The sequence below is a fragment of the Schistocerca nitens genome, chromosome 1 (genome assembly GCF_023898315.1).
Source record: "Schistocerca nitens isolate TAMUIC-IGC-003100 chromosome 1, iqSchNite1.1, whole genome shotgun sequence".
Classification (NCBI taxonomy): domain Eukaryota; kingdom Metazoa; phylum Arthropoda; class Insecta; order Orthoptera; family Acrididae; genus Schistocerca; species Schistocerca nitens.
The window spans coordinates 244145854-244162449 of record NC_064614.1 but is presented as its reverse complement, the minus strand read 5'-3'; the positions used below and the strand labels follow the sequence as shown (position 1 = coordinate 244162449).

At 40.9% G+C, this 16596-nt stretch overlaps 1 protein-coding gene across 1 annotated transcript in view; it reads left to right on the top strand.

The window, feature by feature from the left end:
- Positions 1 to 16596, top strand: part of LOC126246576 (uncharacterized) — a 600905-nt gene that overhangs the window by 332338 nt on the left and 251971 nt on the right. The window contains exon 2 of the mRNA XM_049948405.1: positions 5626 to 5686. Coding sequence (XP_049804362.1) covers positions 5626 to 5686 — 61 coding nt within the window. The remainder of the gene's footprint in view (positions 1 to 5625; positions 5687 to 16596) is intronic.

The window sequence follows — 16596 nt, the reverse complement described above, 5'->3', positions numbered from 1 at the left end:
TCATGTGGCGCGATCACAGGGGAATGCTTTGACATATGAGTGAATAAAACGGGGAAAAGCCCTTCTAAGATTCTACAGTTCAGCAACACATTTATGGAGAATTTTAAAAATGTATCTTCAGAGACAACCTGAGAAATAGTCTCAGGCGCCTGCTGGCAGGCATCTGGAATCGGAGGACTGTAAAGGGGTTGGCTCCGTGTGGGCGTCTAACGTGTGTTACTGGCTGTCTCTATACAGATACATTTTTAAAATTCTCATTGAAGATGGGCGGTGTGCCACCGAAAATGTTGTTGAACTGGGAAGTCCTGTAGGTACCATTTTACATTTTATTCACGCCACAGGAGGGCGCGAAATAGGAGAACTGCTGGTTGTGATCATGTTCTAGTTTCGTCGAATGGTTCTGAACGGTCCATAATGGTTCCAAACAGTGCACGAGAGCAAAAATTTAGTTCGCGCTGTACTTCAAAGGGGATACGACCACGATCAGTTGAGATGCAGCCCCACAATGTCCTTAGAGAAGTGTTGAAAGTCAGGAGGTGTCAGTAGTGTCAAAGCTAGGCAAGTGCATCGTCCACTTGCTCATCACACATTCGACCGGAGAATACGTGGGAATCAACGCCCCAAGGAAATGGATGGTTCCATTAACGCTCTTCAAATCACCCCCTAAAACCTTTTCATGCCGCTTCTGAGCGGCGAAATGTCAGAAATATTTTACTCGGCCACTCACAAGAAAAACTACGTGATTTCAGCACTGGTTGTCGCCGTTCTGACTTCCATTGCAGAGGCGTCAAAATAAGCGGTGAAAGGTGGGTAAGATGATGTGTGACGATCTTGCAATCACCTGACAAGTCCCCTGCGGCTCGGAAAGAATTTTGGTGAACTTTGGCGCCAGTGCGATATCCTTAACCCAACTTACATGTAAAATGAACTTTTGCGCTGGTACTAAACGCACATTTACATGATAATTTTTTCACCTTCCATGAGTAACCATACTGGGAACTCTGTTATCGTTATTGGATTAAAATTTGAATCATATATTGTCGTATATGTTCGTGTGTTGTAAACTACGGGTGGTTGTCGATGGGAGGGGTGGGGTGAGGAGGAGGGGGTGGGGGGTAGCTCAAAGCGTAAAGCGTCCATGGTATTTTCCATAAAGCCACACGTGCCCATGTGTCGTTCTAAATGACGATTACCTGAGGGAGCTCAGCATTCGAATGCTCGGTACGGGCTTGGCCAACCCGGGCTCTTGAGCAGTCGTCTGTAACCGTAAGCTCTGGGCACGCCGTTTAGCGACCGACGCGCGGCCTGACAGTGGAATGTTGTATGTCACAGGCAACGGGGATCTTTGCTTAACCGCCAGGACCGCGAGGATAGTAAAAACCTCTACAAAAACCCTCAATCTGAAGGTCTGTTGCGCGCTGATTAGACGTCTGGCTGTTGACATGGAACAGTCGTTAGCAGGCAATCTAAGGAGAACCTGCCGCATCTCAGTTGTATAAGGCTTACCCACGCAAGCGGGGCTCTGTCTGGGTGGACGCTTACTTTTCTAGCTGCTAGTGGGACTTCCATGCAGCCTAAATCACCTACTTCTACTCCCAGCAGTGTGGGTGGTCTGTTGGGCGTTATTAACATCCAAATCCTAAAGAGATGCAGTGTCAGTAGTCCACCTGAGACGTCTGCGAATTTCAGTGCAAGCAGTAATAGTGTAGGACACATGTTTTGGTAGACAATTTGTTTGTTGTGAAATGCATCGAAAATTCACTTGAAAAATTGTCACCTTTCTACAAAGATACAGCTTGCAGGACAATTTAAGTCTGTCAAGAGGCTTTGCAATGGTACAGTCCTGATCCAGGCACTGAAAGCTACCCAAGAAAACAAGTTGTTAAACGCCAGTCTGCTTGGAGAACAGACTACCAACGTTGTGCTGCCCGCTGGACTAAATTATTTTAAAGGAGGTGTAACCTACAGGAACATTACGGACACAGGTATCAATGAACTTTAACAGAAATGGGAAAGCCAACGTATCACTAAAGTACAAAATTTAATGAAAAGTGTTGGTGGTGAGTTCCAGAACTCAGCAACTTTTATCCTGGCTTTCAGCTTATCGAAGTTATCTGTTAACTAACTAAAAGTTAGGCTCTGAGTACCTAATCAAACTCTTTGCTTAAAGTGGCAGCGCTTCGGTAACTTCGCCACGTGTTGTAACGGTCAGGCAACGTGTGAAAGATGCGGCTTCGCTGTCTACGAACCAGATATTCAATGTGTTGCTTCACTCATGTGCCCATCGAGTACGGACCAAGGAATGTGCTGCCTTCGCAGATCTAGTCTGAAGCCATCAGACCATGCGACCTTGGTCCTATCTGATGGATCACGCGACAACCATACCATCGATAGTGTGCACGTTGATGTCTGCCTAAGGGAACTGGCAAGTCCCTCAAGTAACCTTCCCCTCGATGCAATCTCCCAACCACGCAAGAACCACGGAGGAATGACAGAGAAAAACCTCACCGTTAAGGTACCTTTCGTACTTCAGTTGAGCCTGAATGGTTTCAGGAATTACTTCTATTAGCTCAGGGTTGACCACTGTGTCTCTGTCTTCAGGAAAATGGAAATGGCTCTGAGCACTATGCGACTTAACATCTATGGTCATCAGTCCCCTAGAACTTAGAACTACTTAAACCTAACTAACCTAAGGACATCACACAACACCCAGTCATCACGAGGCAGAGAAAATCCCTGACCCCGCCGGGATTCGAACTCGGGAACCCGGGCGGCGTAAGCGAGAACGCTACCGCACGACCACGAGCTGCGGACTGTCTTCAGGAGATACAGTTTAAATTCCCCACCGTCCTGGAGCGACGTTGCTGTATTCTCCAAAATAAGGATAACCTTAGGGAGCAGAGAGCTTAAGGAGGAGTGGCAGTTTTCGTAAACAAAGGCCTGCCACTCCTCGTTTCTTTCCCTCACAAAGAGCCGGAAAGCAGTCTCTGTATCGGTGCGTGTGCATCATCGGTTGACAATATGTTCACTCTGCGTGCCCCCATATGAGGTGCCAGACTCAAAGACTCTCCGTGACCTCTTGACTCAGCTGCCCCCCCCCCCCCTCCCCACACACACACCCCTATTCGTCATCTGCGGTGATTTTAATGTATACCATGTGCTTGCGGATCTGTAACCACCTTACCCAAAGGTAGAGCAATTGAGAGCGTTCTCATGTCTTTAAGTGCCTGTTTATTGTACAGGGTTAGAGCACGCGCTTCAGCACTCCAGCAGGGTCTTTCACTGCTGTCTATCTCTTTTTACGCTCTCTGGGCCTTCCACACACCGCTCAGTAGTAAGTGGTTGATAACGTCCACTCAACTGATCACTTCCCTAGCTGGATTCACTTGCCGGATAGTGTGGTGCCCGAAAGAAAACAGCCACGATGGGTGCTTAATAGGGTAGAGCAGACGCTTTACTCCCAACTTGCTCTGTTTGACCGCGAAGACAGTTTCCAGCAATTGGTGAATCATGTTACTCAAATGATGTACGGTGCCTCTGAAGCATCCATTCCACAAACTTCAGGCTAGCTGGAAAGGCGGAGCCACGAATGTCGTCCTGAAATAAGGATCAAGGAGGCGGCTCTGCGTAGGTTCAAGTAGTGGCCAAATGCAGAGAACCTCACGCCTTTCGGGTAGCAAGGGCGAAATGTCTAATTATTAGAGAGAGAAAAAGGAGATCGTGACAACAGTTCCTGATCATTATAAATCGTTCCATTAAAAGTGCAGTCGTCTGGGAGATCACCAGAAGCATTTCTGGGAGAGGAGATATCTGCCCAGTGGCTGCTGTAATGGGGAATGGAAGTCCCCAAGACTAACACGTGGTTCATTGCCCAAACTATTGCGGGTCCTATTACCTCAGTCACTGTCACTGCCAGCCAGGATTCAACATTCCGACGCTACAAAGTGATTACTGAGAGGGATATCTGGTACTTCAGTTCCACCACTGACGAAGAATGCACCTGTTCTTATCTTGTGGGGCCTGGGTTCTACCTTATCTGCAGTCCGTGACACATCTGATCACAGTGGGGTCCATCATACCTCAAAGGGCGCAGCAAGGAAATCCTCCTTGTGCTGTTTAACCTCATCTGGTCGTCAGGTCACTTTCCTGACTCGTGGCGGGAGGTAATTTCAAAATGGCTCTGAGCACTATGGGACTTAACATCTGAGGTCATCAGTCCCCTAGAACTTAGAACTACTTAAACCTAACTAACCTAAGGACATCACACACATCCATGCTCGAGGCAGGATTCGAACCTGCGTCCGTGGCGGTCGCGTGGTTCCAGACTGAAGCGCCTAGAACCGCTCGGCACAACGGCCGGCTGAGGCAATTTCAATTCCACTTTGGAAACACGGGGAAGACCACCAACGCTCGCGTAGTTACAGTGATGTCGCTCTCATTAACTGCGTGGGAAAGACCTTGAGATGGGTAGTCAACTGCCGCCTAGTCTGGATCTTATATCCAGGCACCTTCTTAGTCGCTTTCAATATAGGTGTACCTTTGATAACCTAGCTCTCTTGGAATGGACTATACCACGGGCTCCTGCGCCGGCATCATCTCTTGGGTATATTTCTTGACATCGAGAAGACCTACGACATTACTTGGCGGTATATTATCCTCGGGCAGCTCCATGATTAGAGTTTCCGAGGATGTCTTCCCATGTTCAGTGCTTCCTTTCACAACGCTGTTGCAGACAGCGAGTTGGTGACATCCTTTTTGATCGCTTGGAGCAGGAGAACAGCGTCCCTCTAGTAGTGTTTTAAGTGTGACTGTGTTTCTATCGCTTTCTCCTTTTTTAAAGTTTTAGACTTGATATAATGCATACTGCTCGTATTTCTGTGTGTGTGTGTTTCTGTGTGTGTGTGTGTGTGTGTGTGTGTGTGTGTGTATACACATGTGTTGCTGAGTTTTATTATTAGCCGGCCGTTGGTGGCCGAGCGGTTCTGGCGCTACAGTCTGGAACCGCGCGACCGCTACGGTCGCAGGTTCGAATCCTGCCTCGGGCATGGATGTGTGTGTTGTCCTTAGGTTAGTTAGGTTTAAGTAGTTCTAAGTTCTAGGGGACTTATAACCTCAGCAGTTGAGTCCCATAGTGCTCAGAGCCATTTGAACCATTTTTTTTGAGTTTTATTATTTTTGAAATTGTAGTTGAAATTTTATAAGGTTGTGAACTGCATTTCATGGGTGGCGATGTACCTAATGGACAAGTCCAGCAGGGATTACGGAAAAAGTCTAATACTTTCCTGTTTACCAAAAAAATATAAAAAATAAAATAAATGCGGTGGTGATGCATTACAGTGCTTTCGACGTCGTTCTTTTCTTTTCGCCAGGTTAAGGCTCAGATGGAAGACTCCTTTTTGATACACAATCATTGCGGACAAAATTACTAAATTGTTATAGCAGTGGTAACAGAGAATACCAACGAAAGAACGTATTGCACGATACATACATTAAGAACAGATCTATAGCCATACAGATAAAAGAAAATATTCCGTCTTTTGTCAAATCATAAATTAGAACATAGTTATAAACTATGACAGATTTCGTATTTTAGTGGCACTAACAGTGTGCTTTTTACTCTTACAGTCGTGTTTGGTGTTGGGGTTGATGTGGCCTTCCACCATCATGTCATGGGAATATACGTCACGTAAGTACATCTAAACACAATTAATTCCTTTTTAAATATTTAAAATATTTAATACCCTGGCAACGAAATGAAGTAAATGCCTCCAAAGTGGTAATTTTTTAAATTCTTTTCTAGAAAGATGCTCCTGTTTGTGATAAACTTAGACGGGAACATAATGTATGTGTGTGTTATGTAAAAAGCATAAAGTTCCAGTGCAACACTAATTTTGCAGAAACGAAATGTTGCTACGTTCTTTCTGTGTGTTGTCTCATAGAGTGAAAAAGTATTCGATTCTTTGTTATTCGTGACATACTGTTTCATTCTTACTCTACGACTGGTTGGTACCGACTTCTGGAATATACTAATGCGGCTTTGGAAAAGCAACAATATCTCGTAAATGTTCCGTCGACCAAAGAATACACTACAAATGCTAAGGTGCGAAGGCAGCTTGTGAATTACGCATAGTGGATAGTTGACAGCCGTCCAGTTTGAAAAGTATTCCTAGCAGCGTTGGGAAATGTGTTCATGAATACGGCCTCTGTATCTACCTTGAAATGACATTTGCTGAGAAAGCTGTTACCAACACACGCCGGCTTGGGTTGCGGATGATACACACAAACGCCTGACGTCGTACATCGTCTAGCAGACCACACATTTGCGGACTGTAGTGATGATACAGTACAAAAGAAGCCCACCACTGACGCATTAGCTTATTGTTCTCAGGTACTGTTTCCGGACGAGTTTCAGTAATATCAACTAATATAGTTTAGTGATGATTCAGTACTAAAGAAGCCCACCAGTGACGTATTAGCTTATTGTTGTGAGGTACTGTTTCTGGACGAGTTTGTCATATCAACTAAAATAGTTTAATGATGATTCAGTACTAGAGAAGCCCACCACTGACTTATTAGCTTATTGTTGTCAGGTACTATTTCCGGACGAGTTTCAGTCATATCAACTAGAATAGTTTAGTGATGATTCAGTACTAAAGAAGCCCACCGCTGACGTATTAGCTTATTGTTGACAGGTAATGTTTCCGGACGAGTTTCAATCATATCAACTAAAATAGTTATGACATACTGCTTCTATTCGGTTGGACCATTCATCTTTTATGTTACCACACCGTATGTTCTGTATACCCTCACCTAGCAATCAGCCTACTAATTTCAAAATGATGAGAGACTCTAGTAATAAATACTACGGTACTAGACCATGAAGTTTTATAAATTTTATTCCAGAATTTCGTGGCTTTAAAAAGTACTATCTTTATACCAGTTGTGTCGCTTTGATGGCACCAGCCAAGAAGTTGCGTTGCTATTGCAACATAAATTCTCATCTGATTATTTTTTCTTGCCATTTAATTTTTACAAATGTGCATGTGCTAACCAGAGAGCTGTGCTTCAGCAGTATTAGTTCTGTGCTCACAAAACCCCCAGTATTCTGGGAAATTCAAATCAACAGCTCCGCAATAACTTAACAGCGAGCACCATATCAACCCACTTTTCTTAAGAGACAGTAAAAGTAATCGCGCCAGTCAGAAACGTTTGTTGGTAAAACTCTAGAATTATTAATGATAATTTTTTCCGTTAAGGACGGCATCATGAAAACTATTGACAATTTTTTTTACAGAATTTGGCCAGTTATAGGCCGCTTTGAGCCTAAGGTATAATCTTTTCGTTCTTCCCAGAACTTTTTCATGCGTTGGCTAATGGCCTATCTCTGTTCATTGCACTATATCCTCTGAAGCTGTGGTTTTTGATGTTGGACAGGAAATTTTGCAGTACTGATCAGTAACCTGAAATTTTCTCTGTCGCGTATGGTGTCTTCTGTGACGTTGAGTTTTCTCAAATCCTTTCTCGTTTCTTCCACTAATCCCGTGGTACTTTTTAATTTGCAAATGAAATTAAAAATTTTCTTCGTCAGCCTAATGTCATTTATTCTGTAAATATGATCGTAAAACTTTAATCTCCTCTTCCTGTGTTTCTGTATATTTTTTCTGTCCGTACAGTTGTTATCTTTTTATTCTTTTGTGGTCCTAAAATTTTTCTAGTTAATTTCCTTTCTTTATTTTTCAGTTGTTCTTGTTTGCATCTTTTATTCAGCGTTAGGCATTCAGACTGATAAAGTGCTTCCGGTTTAGTTACTGTTGTATAGTGTATAATTCTTGCCTTGAATAATACCTATCCTTTTTTGCATCGGTTTTGGGCGAAACTGTACTAATTACATTTTCATCGATCTCTCTTTACTTGTGGTATTATCTAATCCACTTGATTGTATCCATTCTCCCACTTACTTAAACATATCAACTCTTTTGATGTTTCCGTGTTCTGTTTGTGTTTATTTTTCGTCGTGTGTTTATGTTCAGTGTATTCCGTTTTCTCATACGCTATTAGTAATCCGATGTTAGCTGCACTTACGTGAAGTATTCGCATCTTTACCTTTGCATCTGTTTTATCCTTAGAAATTACTGCAATATCGTCAGAAAAAATGAAACGTTTCACTCCACATCTTCCTCTTTTTTGCCCTAGATGGATTCCTTCTCTTACAGTTCTTTATCCCACTTTCTCATCACCTTGTCTACGGCCAGGTTGAAGAGAATCGGAGAGAACCCATCGCCCTGCGGAAGACCTGTGTGAGTTGTGATAGTTCAGAAACTTCTCCTATGAATTTAACTTTTTGAGTTGTGTCTCTGAGTGTCTTTTTAGAGTAACTGTTTGGTACCTGCTTCTTCCAGCTTTAGGAATACTGTTTACAGACAGAACCGTAGATTTTTTTTGGAATCGATGAATGTTAACGACCATGTTAAGGTTCCTCATTGTTCTGATGTTGAAAATTATTTTCATGTTAAAAATTTGTTCTGGCCACGGTCTGTTTTTTCTAAATCCTGCTTGGTACAAGCCAGTTGTGTGTTCTGATTAGTCTTCCAACTTATTCAGTAGTTTTTTGGGTATAATTTTGTAGGTGACAGAGATATGCCTCGGTAATGGCTGGTGTCTCCCCTGTGTCTCTTCTTACATAGTGGGTGGATTATGGCTTGTTTATACTCGTAATCGTCTGGTATTCGTCATTTCTCCCAGCAACCTTTAACAAGCTCATGCTTGGGTTCAGCTGTCTACTTACATCCCAGTATCAACATCTCAGGTAATATCCCGTCTTCATCTGGCGTTCTATGTGTTTCAGCCCGCCAATGTATTGTTCAATTTGATGCAGTGACGGTAGTTCTGAAAGTGGATTTTTCCTTTTCAAACTGTCTGATAGTCGTTGTGTTGTTTCCTCGCAGTTTAGAAGATTTTTGAAGTATACTTGTCTTTGTTGTTGGTTTGCCTGTTGAATCTTTGAAGTGTAGGCTCACTGGCTTGTACCCTGTCATTTCTTTTTTGAAAACTTTGTAGAAGTTCGTAGTATTGTTCAGTCTGAAATTTGTGTCTGTTTCTCCTAATCGTTTTTGTCATACTTCCGTTTTTCTGTTCAAATAATTTTTGATGTCTGTTTCCTGATCTCGACGAATGAGTCCAGTCTCCTTCCTTTCAGCAGGAGTTCCATTTTTTCCAAGCTGTTAGTGTATGCTCTATCGCTTCGTCACATGTCTTATTCCACCACCTGTGTTTCCTTCTTCTTCGTGATTGTTCTAGTTCTTTCACCGTTTCTATCAGTGCTTCTCTGGTTTCTTCCCAATTTACCATCTTTTTTGCCTGATGCTTTTAACAAAGTCGTCCCTGTTGTCTGATATAAATTTCATGTCAATTCTATTGACTCTTTTAATTTGTGGGGTTTGGTTTTTTAGGTTGAAATTAGGCTTCGATTTCTGTTAAAAATGATACGAATCTCTACCTAGTCCTCTTCTGACCCGTATGAATTCTGTACGGTCTTGTTTGGATCAGATCATGTTTCACCTTGGTAATCTGCTGAAAAAAATTGACATTAGTTTTAAGTCGAAATGTCTGCAGAAGTTGATCAGCCTTTCTCAAATCTTAGTGTTTCGTCTGTATGCTGGATAGTTTCCCATTGTTGCCTTGTACTTCTCTTCTCTACCAACCTGTGCGTTGAAATTTTATGTGGTGCCTTGGTATTTTTGATGTCTGATTTTCTTGTGTTACCCAGAACTGCTCGACTGTTTCTGTATTTTTTCTGTTGGCATTTTTGATAGGTGCATGTGTATTTGTGATGGTATAGCCATTTTTTGCTGATCTTTAAGAGAGAAATGATATTTGCTCCGATGGGGACGCAAAACATGTTATAGATTCTGTTACATCCCGTTTGATCATGAAAGCTATTCCAAGCATAGTGACTGTTTATTCTTTGTGGCAGGTTTCCCTTCATAAATCTTGTAGCCCTCTCCTTCAAATGCATTCTCAGCTCCGTAACTGGTTTCCTGAAGTGCTAATATAGGTATGTTGCGTATGTTTAATACGTCCGTCAATCATTTAAGTCTCCCAGTCTCTTTTAAAGTGTTGAGATTCGACGTGCCTAGCAGAATTTTTTCGCAGGCCATATGCGAGAAGTTTCTAGGAGCTCAAACTCTTCCTTACATGAAGTTCTAGGCTCTCTGAAATCCTATGGCCTATTTACACCATTGTTACCAATGATGAACGATTGTTTACCTTCTGGAGTGCTCATCAGTTCAGTGTTTATCATCAAGTCTTGGTTGAAAGTAAATTAAGAATGGGTGTTAACTTCTTCGCGGGATGTTACATCTATGATCATATCGCCAGATGGGTTATAACAGCCGCCCAGTATGAAAACAGACGCCTTTCGTAACTGACCGCTTTGGTAAAAGATGCAACTGGTTTTTATAGCAGCCATCAATATGCAAACAGACGCTGACTACGTAGTTGCTTGCTCAATTCAGACGTGACGTGGATTTTCGTTCTGCTTGGTGGGTTGCCTCTTCTGATAGATCCGCCGTTCTGAGAGTCCATCATTTCCGCCTCTACTAGCGTTGATTTATCAATGTCAGGACAAATTGACTCATCTGTCTTCTTTGCTCTGAGATTAATATCTTCATCCGCCTCAAAAGCCCTTTTATCTTCTTCACCACATCTCCCATGTTGCCGACTAATTGGCTTCCTCTCTCCTCTTACCAAGCGACCAGCTACTAGAAATAGACTGTCCCCCATTGGCAGTCTGTATCATTGAGTACTGAGCTCCCCGTCACTTCAAGGCTCAGTCCTTGGAGGGGCTAATGACAAATATATATAAACAAAGCAGATTTCTAGATCAGTCTTTTATTTGGTATACCACTTCGCTTTTAGATGCTTTGTATCATCATCTTCAGGTGGAGAATTACTTATTTACTTTGTTGGTGTTAGCGCAGGCCACAGATGCCTATTGACAGCAGCAAGCCAAGTCAAAAACTGATTATGTCACTTCTTTTGTTGGTTACGATAGTTATTTTTTCAGAAACAGCACTACTGCAGTTAAAAACATAAATTATGCAAGAGTAGTAAGAGTAGCGTGTACCTACTGGTAAAGTAAAAACAAATAGAAGCTGCATACTGTTATACGTGCCCTTTAGTGTACTTACGCCGTTACTTTCTTACATCACGTACCCCTGAGAGGAAATGAAAAAAATAGAAGTAAGCAGCATCTCTTTGGTTCTACTTTACCAATAAATGCACTACAATCTTCCGTAATTGATTTTTGGGCCTTTAGCAGTGCTGTTGCCGAAAAAAAAGAAGTATCGCTGGCAAACGTTACACGTTTTTCAATACTACTGTTACTGCGAAAAGGCTTCTGTGCTTCGCACTAATAACAAGGATGTAACTTCGTAATTCTCCCTCTGAAGATGGTGTAATTTTTCGTAAAACGTAGTGACACAATTAAAAAGTGACTGACGCAGAGAACTGTTATTTGTTTGTAACGCTCGAATTGTTTCGAAATAAATTCTGGCTTAAGACGCAAATAACTAATAGATTCGTATTAGGTACACATTGTGCCTCCTTGAAAATTAATACAGAGACATATATACAAATTTCGCACAAGCATATTAGTGACACAGGAAACATTTAGTGAGACAAATACCAGGTACATGACTTGCCTAGAAACAAAGTCAGTAATCTCCACTATGGAAAATTTACATTAGAAGAAAAGAAACTGTACAGGCGTCTATGGGACGAAAATTCGATTATGTTTACTGAAATTAGCAAAAACAGTTTTACATAGTATTTTTGCCTTGAGGTAGCTGTCACAACAGATAACGCTTTTAATTCGGAAAGTGCTGTTTCTGCTTCCGACTTGTGAATTTTACTGATTTTGCATCTCAGCCAGGTTTGTAGATAAATGTGTATTTGGAGGCTTGAAATTAAATATGGATAACAAAGATCGTTATTATATTAACGATAAAGCATACTACCACAGATATATATTTTATTTCTCATTAGTGAAGTTATAAAGAGATTAAAATGCTGGAGACTCTTTCATTGGTTCACATTCACAGTCATTATTGGCTGCCACGTTAGGGATATCGGATGGCAGGACGCTGTAAATTAGAGGTTGATAAAAATCCCGTTTCTGACTCGGACTCCGGTTCTCACCAAAATAAATTTGGAGGAAGCGTGATATCGGCCAGATTCTCAAGATTGACAAGATGTTGTTGCAGTGGTTGAATGCGCTACTGGAAGCATTTGAGCAACATGCGTGACTTTTTTTTATATTTATAGGTGTCTATGTTAAGCATGTAGAATTTCTCACGTCTTAGTAATGTATTGCACTTGTTGTTGGTTGATCTCTTCAGTAACTATCTTTTACAGGGAGAAAAGTGGAAATACCAAGCACTCAGAGCCTTCAGTATCTTTTCTACTTCAGATTTTTCTCCGTGCTGTTCATTTCACAGTGTATCTCACGGTATAATAATAGGTACTATTGTAAAAATCTCGATGGAAGTACCATTAACACAGGGCATGACAATTTAATGCCTTGCTGTAGTTTAACAAACGAAATACAACGGCTGGATTTTACATGGACAGCATGCGGTCTCTGACTGGCCAATGAGGGTGTTGCAGGCTTTGTTACTCAGACTGTAACAGATGATCATGGAGATTGCAGCCTTTGCTTCTAACCCCAGTTTTCAGGAGGGAAATAAACCCATTTATAGTAGTTTTTGCTTCTTTTCCTAGAAAACACCAAGGTGAATCCACTTCTACCATAACGTAACTTTTGAAAAAACTGGAGATTGCTGACTTTGCTTCTAGTTGCCTCACATCGTACACTATTCACGGCACACGGCGAGTATAACAGCCAGCCCACTATGTCAACGATATTCAGGTAGGCAGTTTCACAGTCGGCTATGAACCAGTGAGCAAGGGAGCAGCCCTTCCTAGTTTATATATTCATCTATTTATATGTCTTGTCTCAGTTGATAATAGGAACTTATTTCTAAATCATGTCGTGAATTTTTATCCATGGAACTTTGCAACTGAAGATTTACCCATATGGCCTGCTAAGAACATCGATGTTTCCAGATTGAAACGTTAATCAGATCAATAAAGTGAAGGTGTTAGTTCATAGAAAAAATCATAAACCGTCTCTGTTTTCTTCTTTTCTGTAAGTGAATGTTCGTTTAACTTGGTTAGAAACTGAGACCCAATTATAATGGACAGATGAAAGTAGATTTGTTGAAGGAAAAACTCGGCATTTACTCTTAATGAGTCAGGCAATACACAGAAGCAGATTACAGCCTCATTCCATGGATATGTTACCATTATGACGTCTTGCTTTGTTACTTGCGGTACGATGAATCTGATACTTTTCATGTCAATTAGGGCCGTTAGTTTACCCTAAAGAGTTGTAACGCGCTTACGTGTTACAATGCGATGATGTGTCTTGGTTACAATGTAGTTTATGTTGACTTAAGTACACGTGGGTTTGTGGCAGCCACATGAAACGAAAAATCAGATACTATGCAATGCACAAATGGCATTTCTACTCAGAGGTTCAATTAGCTGCAGATGTTCACCTGCAGCAGTATGTAACACTTATATCGATTAGAAAGTAGGCTTATATTATGTAACTGTGTACCTGCAGTTATGGAGTGTGTATTCTGATTTATTTAAACTCCGTGATATGTAACAAGAAAATTAAAGTTTTGTAATATATTTACGAAAAAAGCAGAAGTATGTGTTAAATAATAAATTATTATAATATGTGTACGTTCATAAAAAGAAAATGTTTATTGAAAGTTGGTTCATGCTTAGGGCACTTGTATTTAAAACATGTAAAAGCTGTAGGGAAGTCCCCCCGCAACGGAAGTGGAATGGCGCGATGTAAAAGATGGTTTTGGCGGTCGAACTGGGTGACTCCTTGGTGTGAGCGGTACGCAATGTGTGGCTAGCCGTAGCACGGTACACTTCGACGGTGCTAAGAGAGGCAATTGGAAGCTGCTTTACAAAGCATTTGCCTCGGATGTGGAGCTGGCTATTATTTGGTATTCTCGACATAAAGGAATGGCTCTAATATGGTGAAAATCCACCGCCAAGAAGAGATTTTGTAGAGCATTCGAACATCAAGAGCAGTGAGTACAGTTAGCCACCATGTCGCTTGCCCCCCAATCTTAGCCACTACTTCATTAACTTCATACATTCAGTAATGTATATGGGCATAGAGCAGCTAATTTGTGCGTGGTTTTAATAATAATCACAACATTATAAATCAGTGTCCAGAACCATATTTTCTATCCTGAGCACGAACCTATGCAGGGTCCTCTCCTAAGTGCTACTAAAACCGAGTATCCTGATTTAAATGAACAATTCTGTATTCAAGTACTTAAAAGAGATTTTTTATCTAATACAAAGGAATAGTAAAAGTTAAAGTTAGAACCACAAAAGTGAATTTGGATAGGCTTTTGCTATAGTATCCTTAGTTTATTACAAAATATACTTTTGTAGGATTACAGTGCAAGAATGTGTAATTATTACTGTCTAGAATATCTGCTTCACAGGTGATAAAAAGGCAAATAAGTTAAGCTCATTTTAAAAATAGTGTGGTTTTGATTTCTATCACGAATGGTTCCTTTTTTGAAGTTAATTAAGCCCAGTGTTCTATTTTATGGTCTTGCAAAGTAAATTATGAACTACTCCAAGTGAAGTGAATGATTAGGCGTTTTAATTAGTTTATTCTACTGTAATAATCAGAGAGCGTTGACTAGTGAAACCATACTAGTTTATGGGTTCCCATCATATTCTCCACCTATTCGAAAGAAAATTGAACTATTACTGTTGCCAAAGAAAACTCAATATGTAGAGGAGTTTAAATGGTGTATTTACGATATTATTAATCTTTTTTTTCATATCAGTTAAGATAAAAGCCCCTCTTGTCCAAATTTAGTTCTGCACTTAATGCAGTAACATTTCAGTGTTTGATCGAGTAATGATTTTGAGTGTAGCTGTCTATAGTATGGCCTTGGTGAAAAATCAACTCCATATAATTTACTGGTGTGTGTGTTATTGGTAACTGCTGCTACACACAGTTCAGAGTGCACTGTTTCAGTTTGTTCAAATGGCTCTGAGCACTATGAGACTTAACTTCTGAGGTCATCAGTCCCCTAGAACTTATAACTACTTAAACCTAACTAACCTAAGGATATCACACACATCCATGCCCGAGGCAGGATTCGAACCTACGACCGTAGCAGTCGCGCGGTTCCAGACTGTAACACCTAGAACCGCTCGGCCACCCCAACCGGCTGTCAGTTTGTATCCTATTTGCTATTCAAAGGGAAATTTCAGCGAAAGTAACTTCAATAACCAATTTTCAATTTTCTTAAACATATATTTCCAAATTAATGTGCCTAATTGGGCTAGCGGCCGTTCATTTTTTTCATTCACTTATGATTTTACCACTTACATTATCTCCCAAGGTTAAAGTCCATTTAGTTTTCTGTTAATTTCACCATATTCAAAATTATAGTCCGATACCTTTGTCCATTAGACACACGCGCTGTCAAAATTCGAAATCCTCTCAGAGGGTAACATTAGCGTGTTTCACGGCACATTAGTGTTATTTGTGGCTTTTCCCGCGACTGGGCTAAAGTTTCGGTTGTTAGGGAAGAGTGAAATACACGCTAGTGCGTTATAAGCAGTGCAAGATTTTAGAACACTACTAGGAGCGACTTTATTGAGGCTGAAGCAAGAACTGGTAGGAATATACAGTATCTGCAGTGAAATAGCTCTGAGTAAATACGAAGGACACACGTTTCATATCTATATACTTTATAACATCATTGAAGAAAATCCCCAAGAATTCTGTCAGTTACATAAAGTAGATGGAATCAAGAAACAAACCTATGATTGGAGAAACACGGATGCAAACGGAATAGCGTTTCGAATGAAGAAAAAAAAAGACATTTTTATCATAGACTGACAGTTGTTAAGCTGAACTCATTGCAGTGCTACAAGGTTCTGTCTAGAAGACCATGATCAAGCCAAGAAAGTATCACTTTCGCACTGATATAAGAACATGTACTGGTGAACACTGCGGCACTGATAATTCCGTCTGAACGTAAGACGCAGGTAGAATGTACGACGTGCTCTTCCATTTGACAACAAAAAAGAGTTAGAATCGATTTTGCGTTTCAAATTAAGATGTTTAGGCTTTTGAAACTGAGATGTTTACTGACACCTGTGAGATATGTTAAATCCGTAATTTTGTTCATATATGACGTCTTAAAAACAGTAATTTAGAAGTAGATTTGACTTCAAATTCGAGACAGTATGTTCATTACCTCAATCACGATGTATACATAGATACAGAGGTGATGTTATGTGGCCTGATCTTGTAGATCGGAACTAGTTGTTGCGAAATGAAAAGTTCCATTTATCAGCCATCGAGAAGCTTTCTGAGATGGTTTTTGCAACGTTACAGCCGTGGAACACCGCCGATCAAAAATATTTTACAAAGTTGTTATCATAGTACTATCCGGAGATATAAAATAGTTT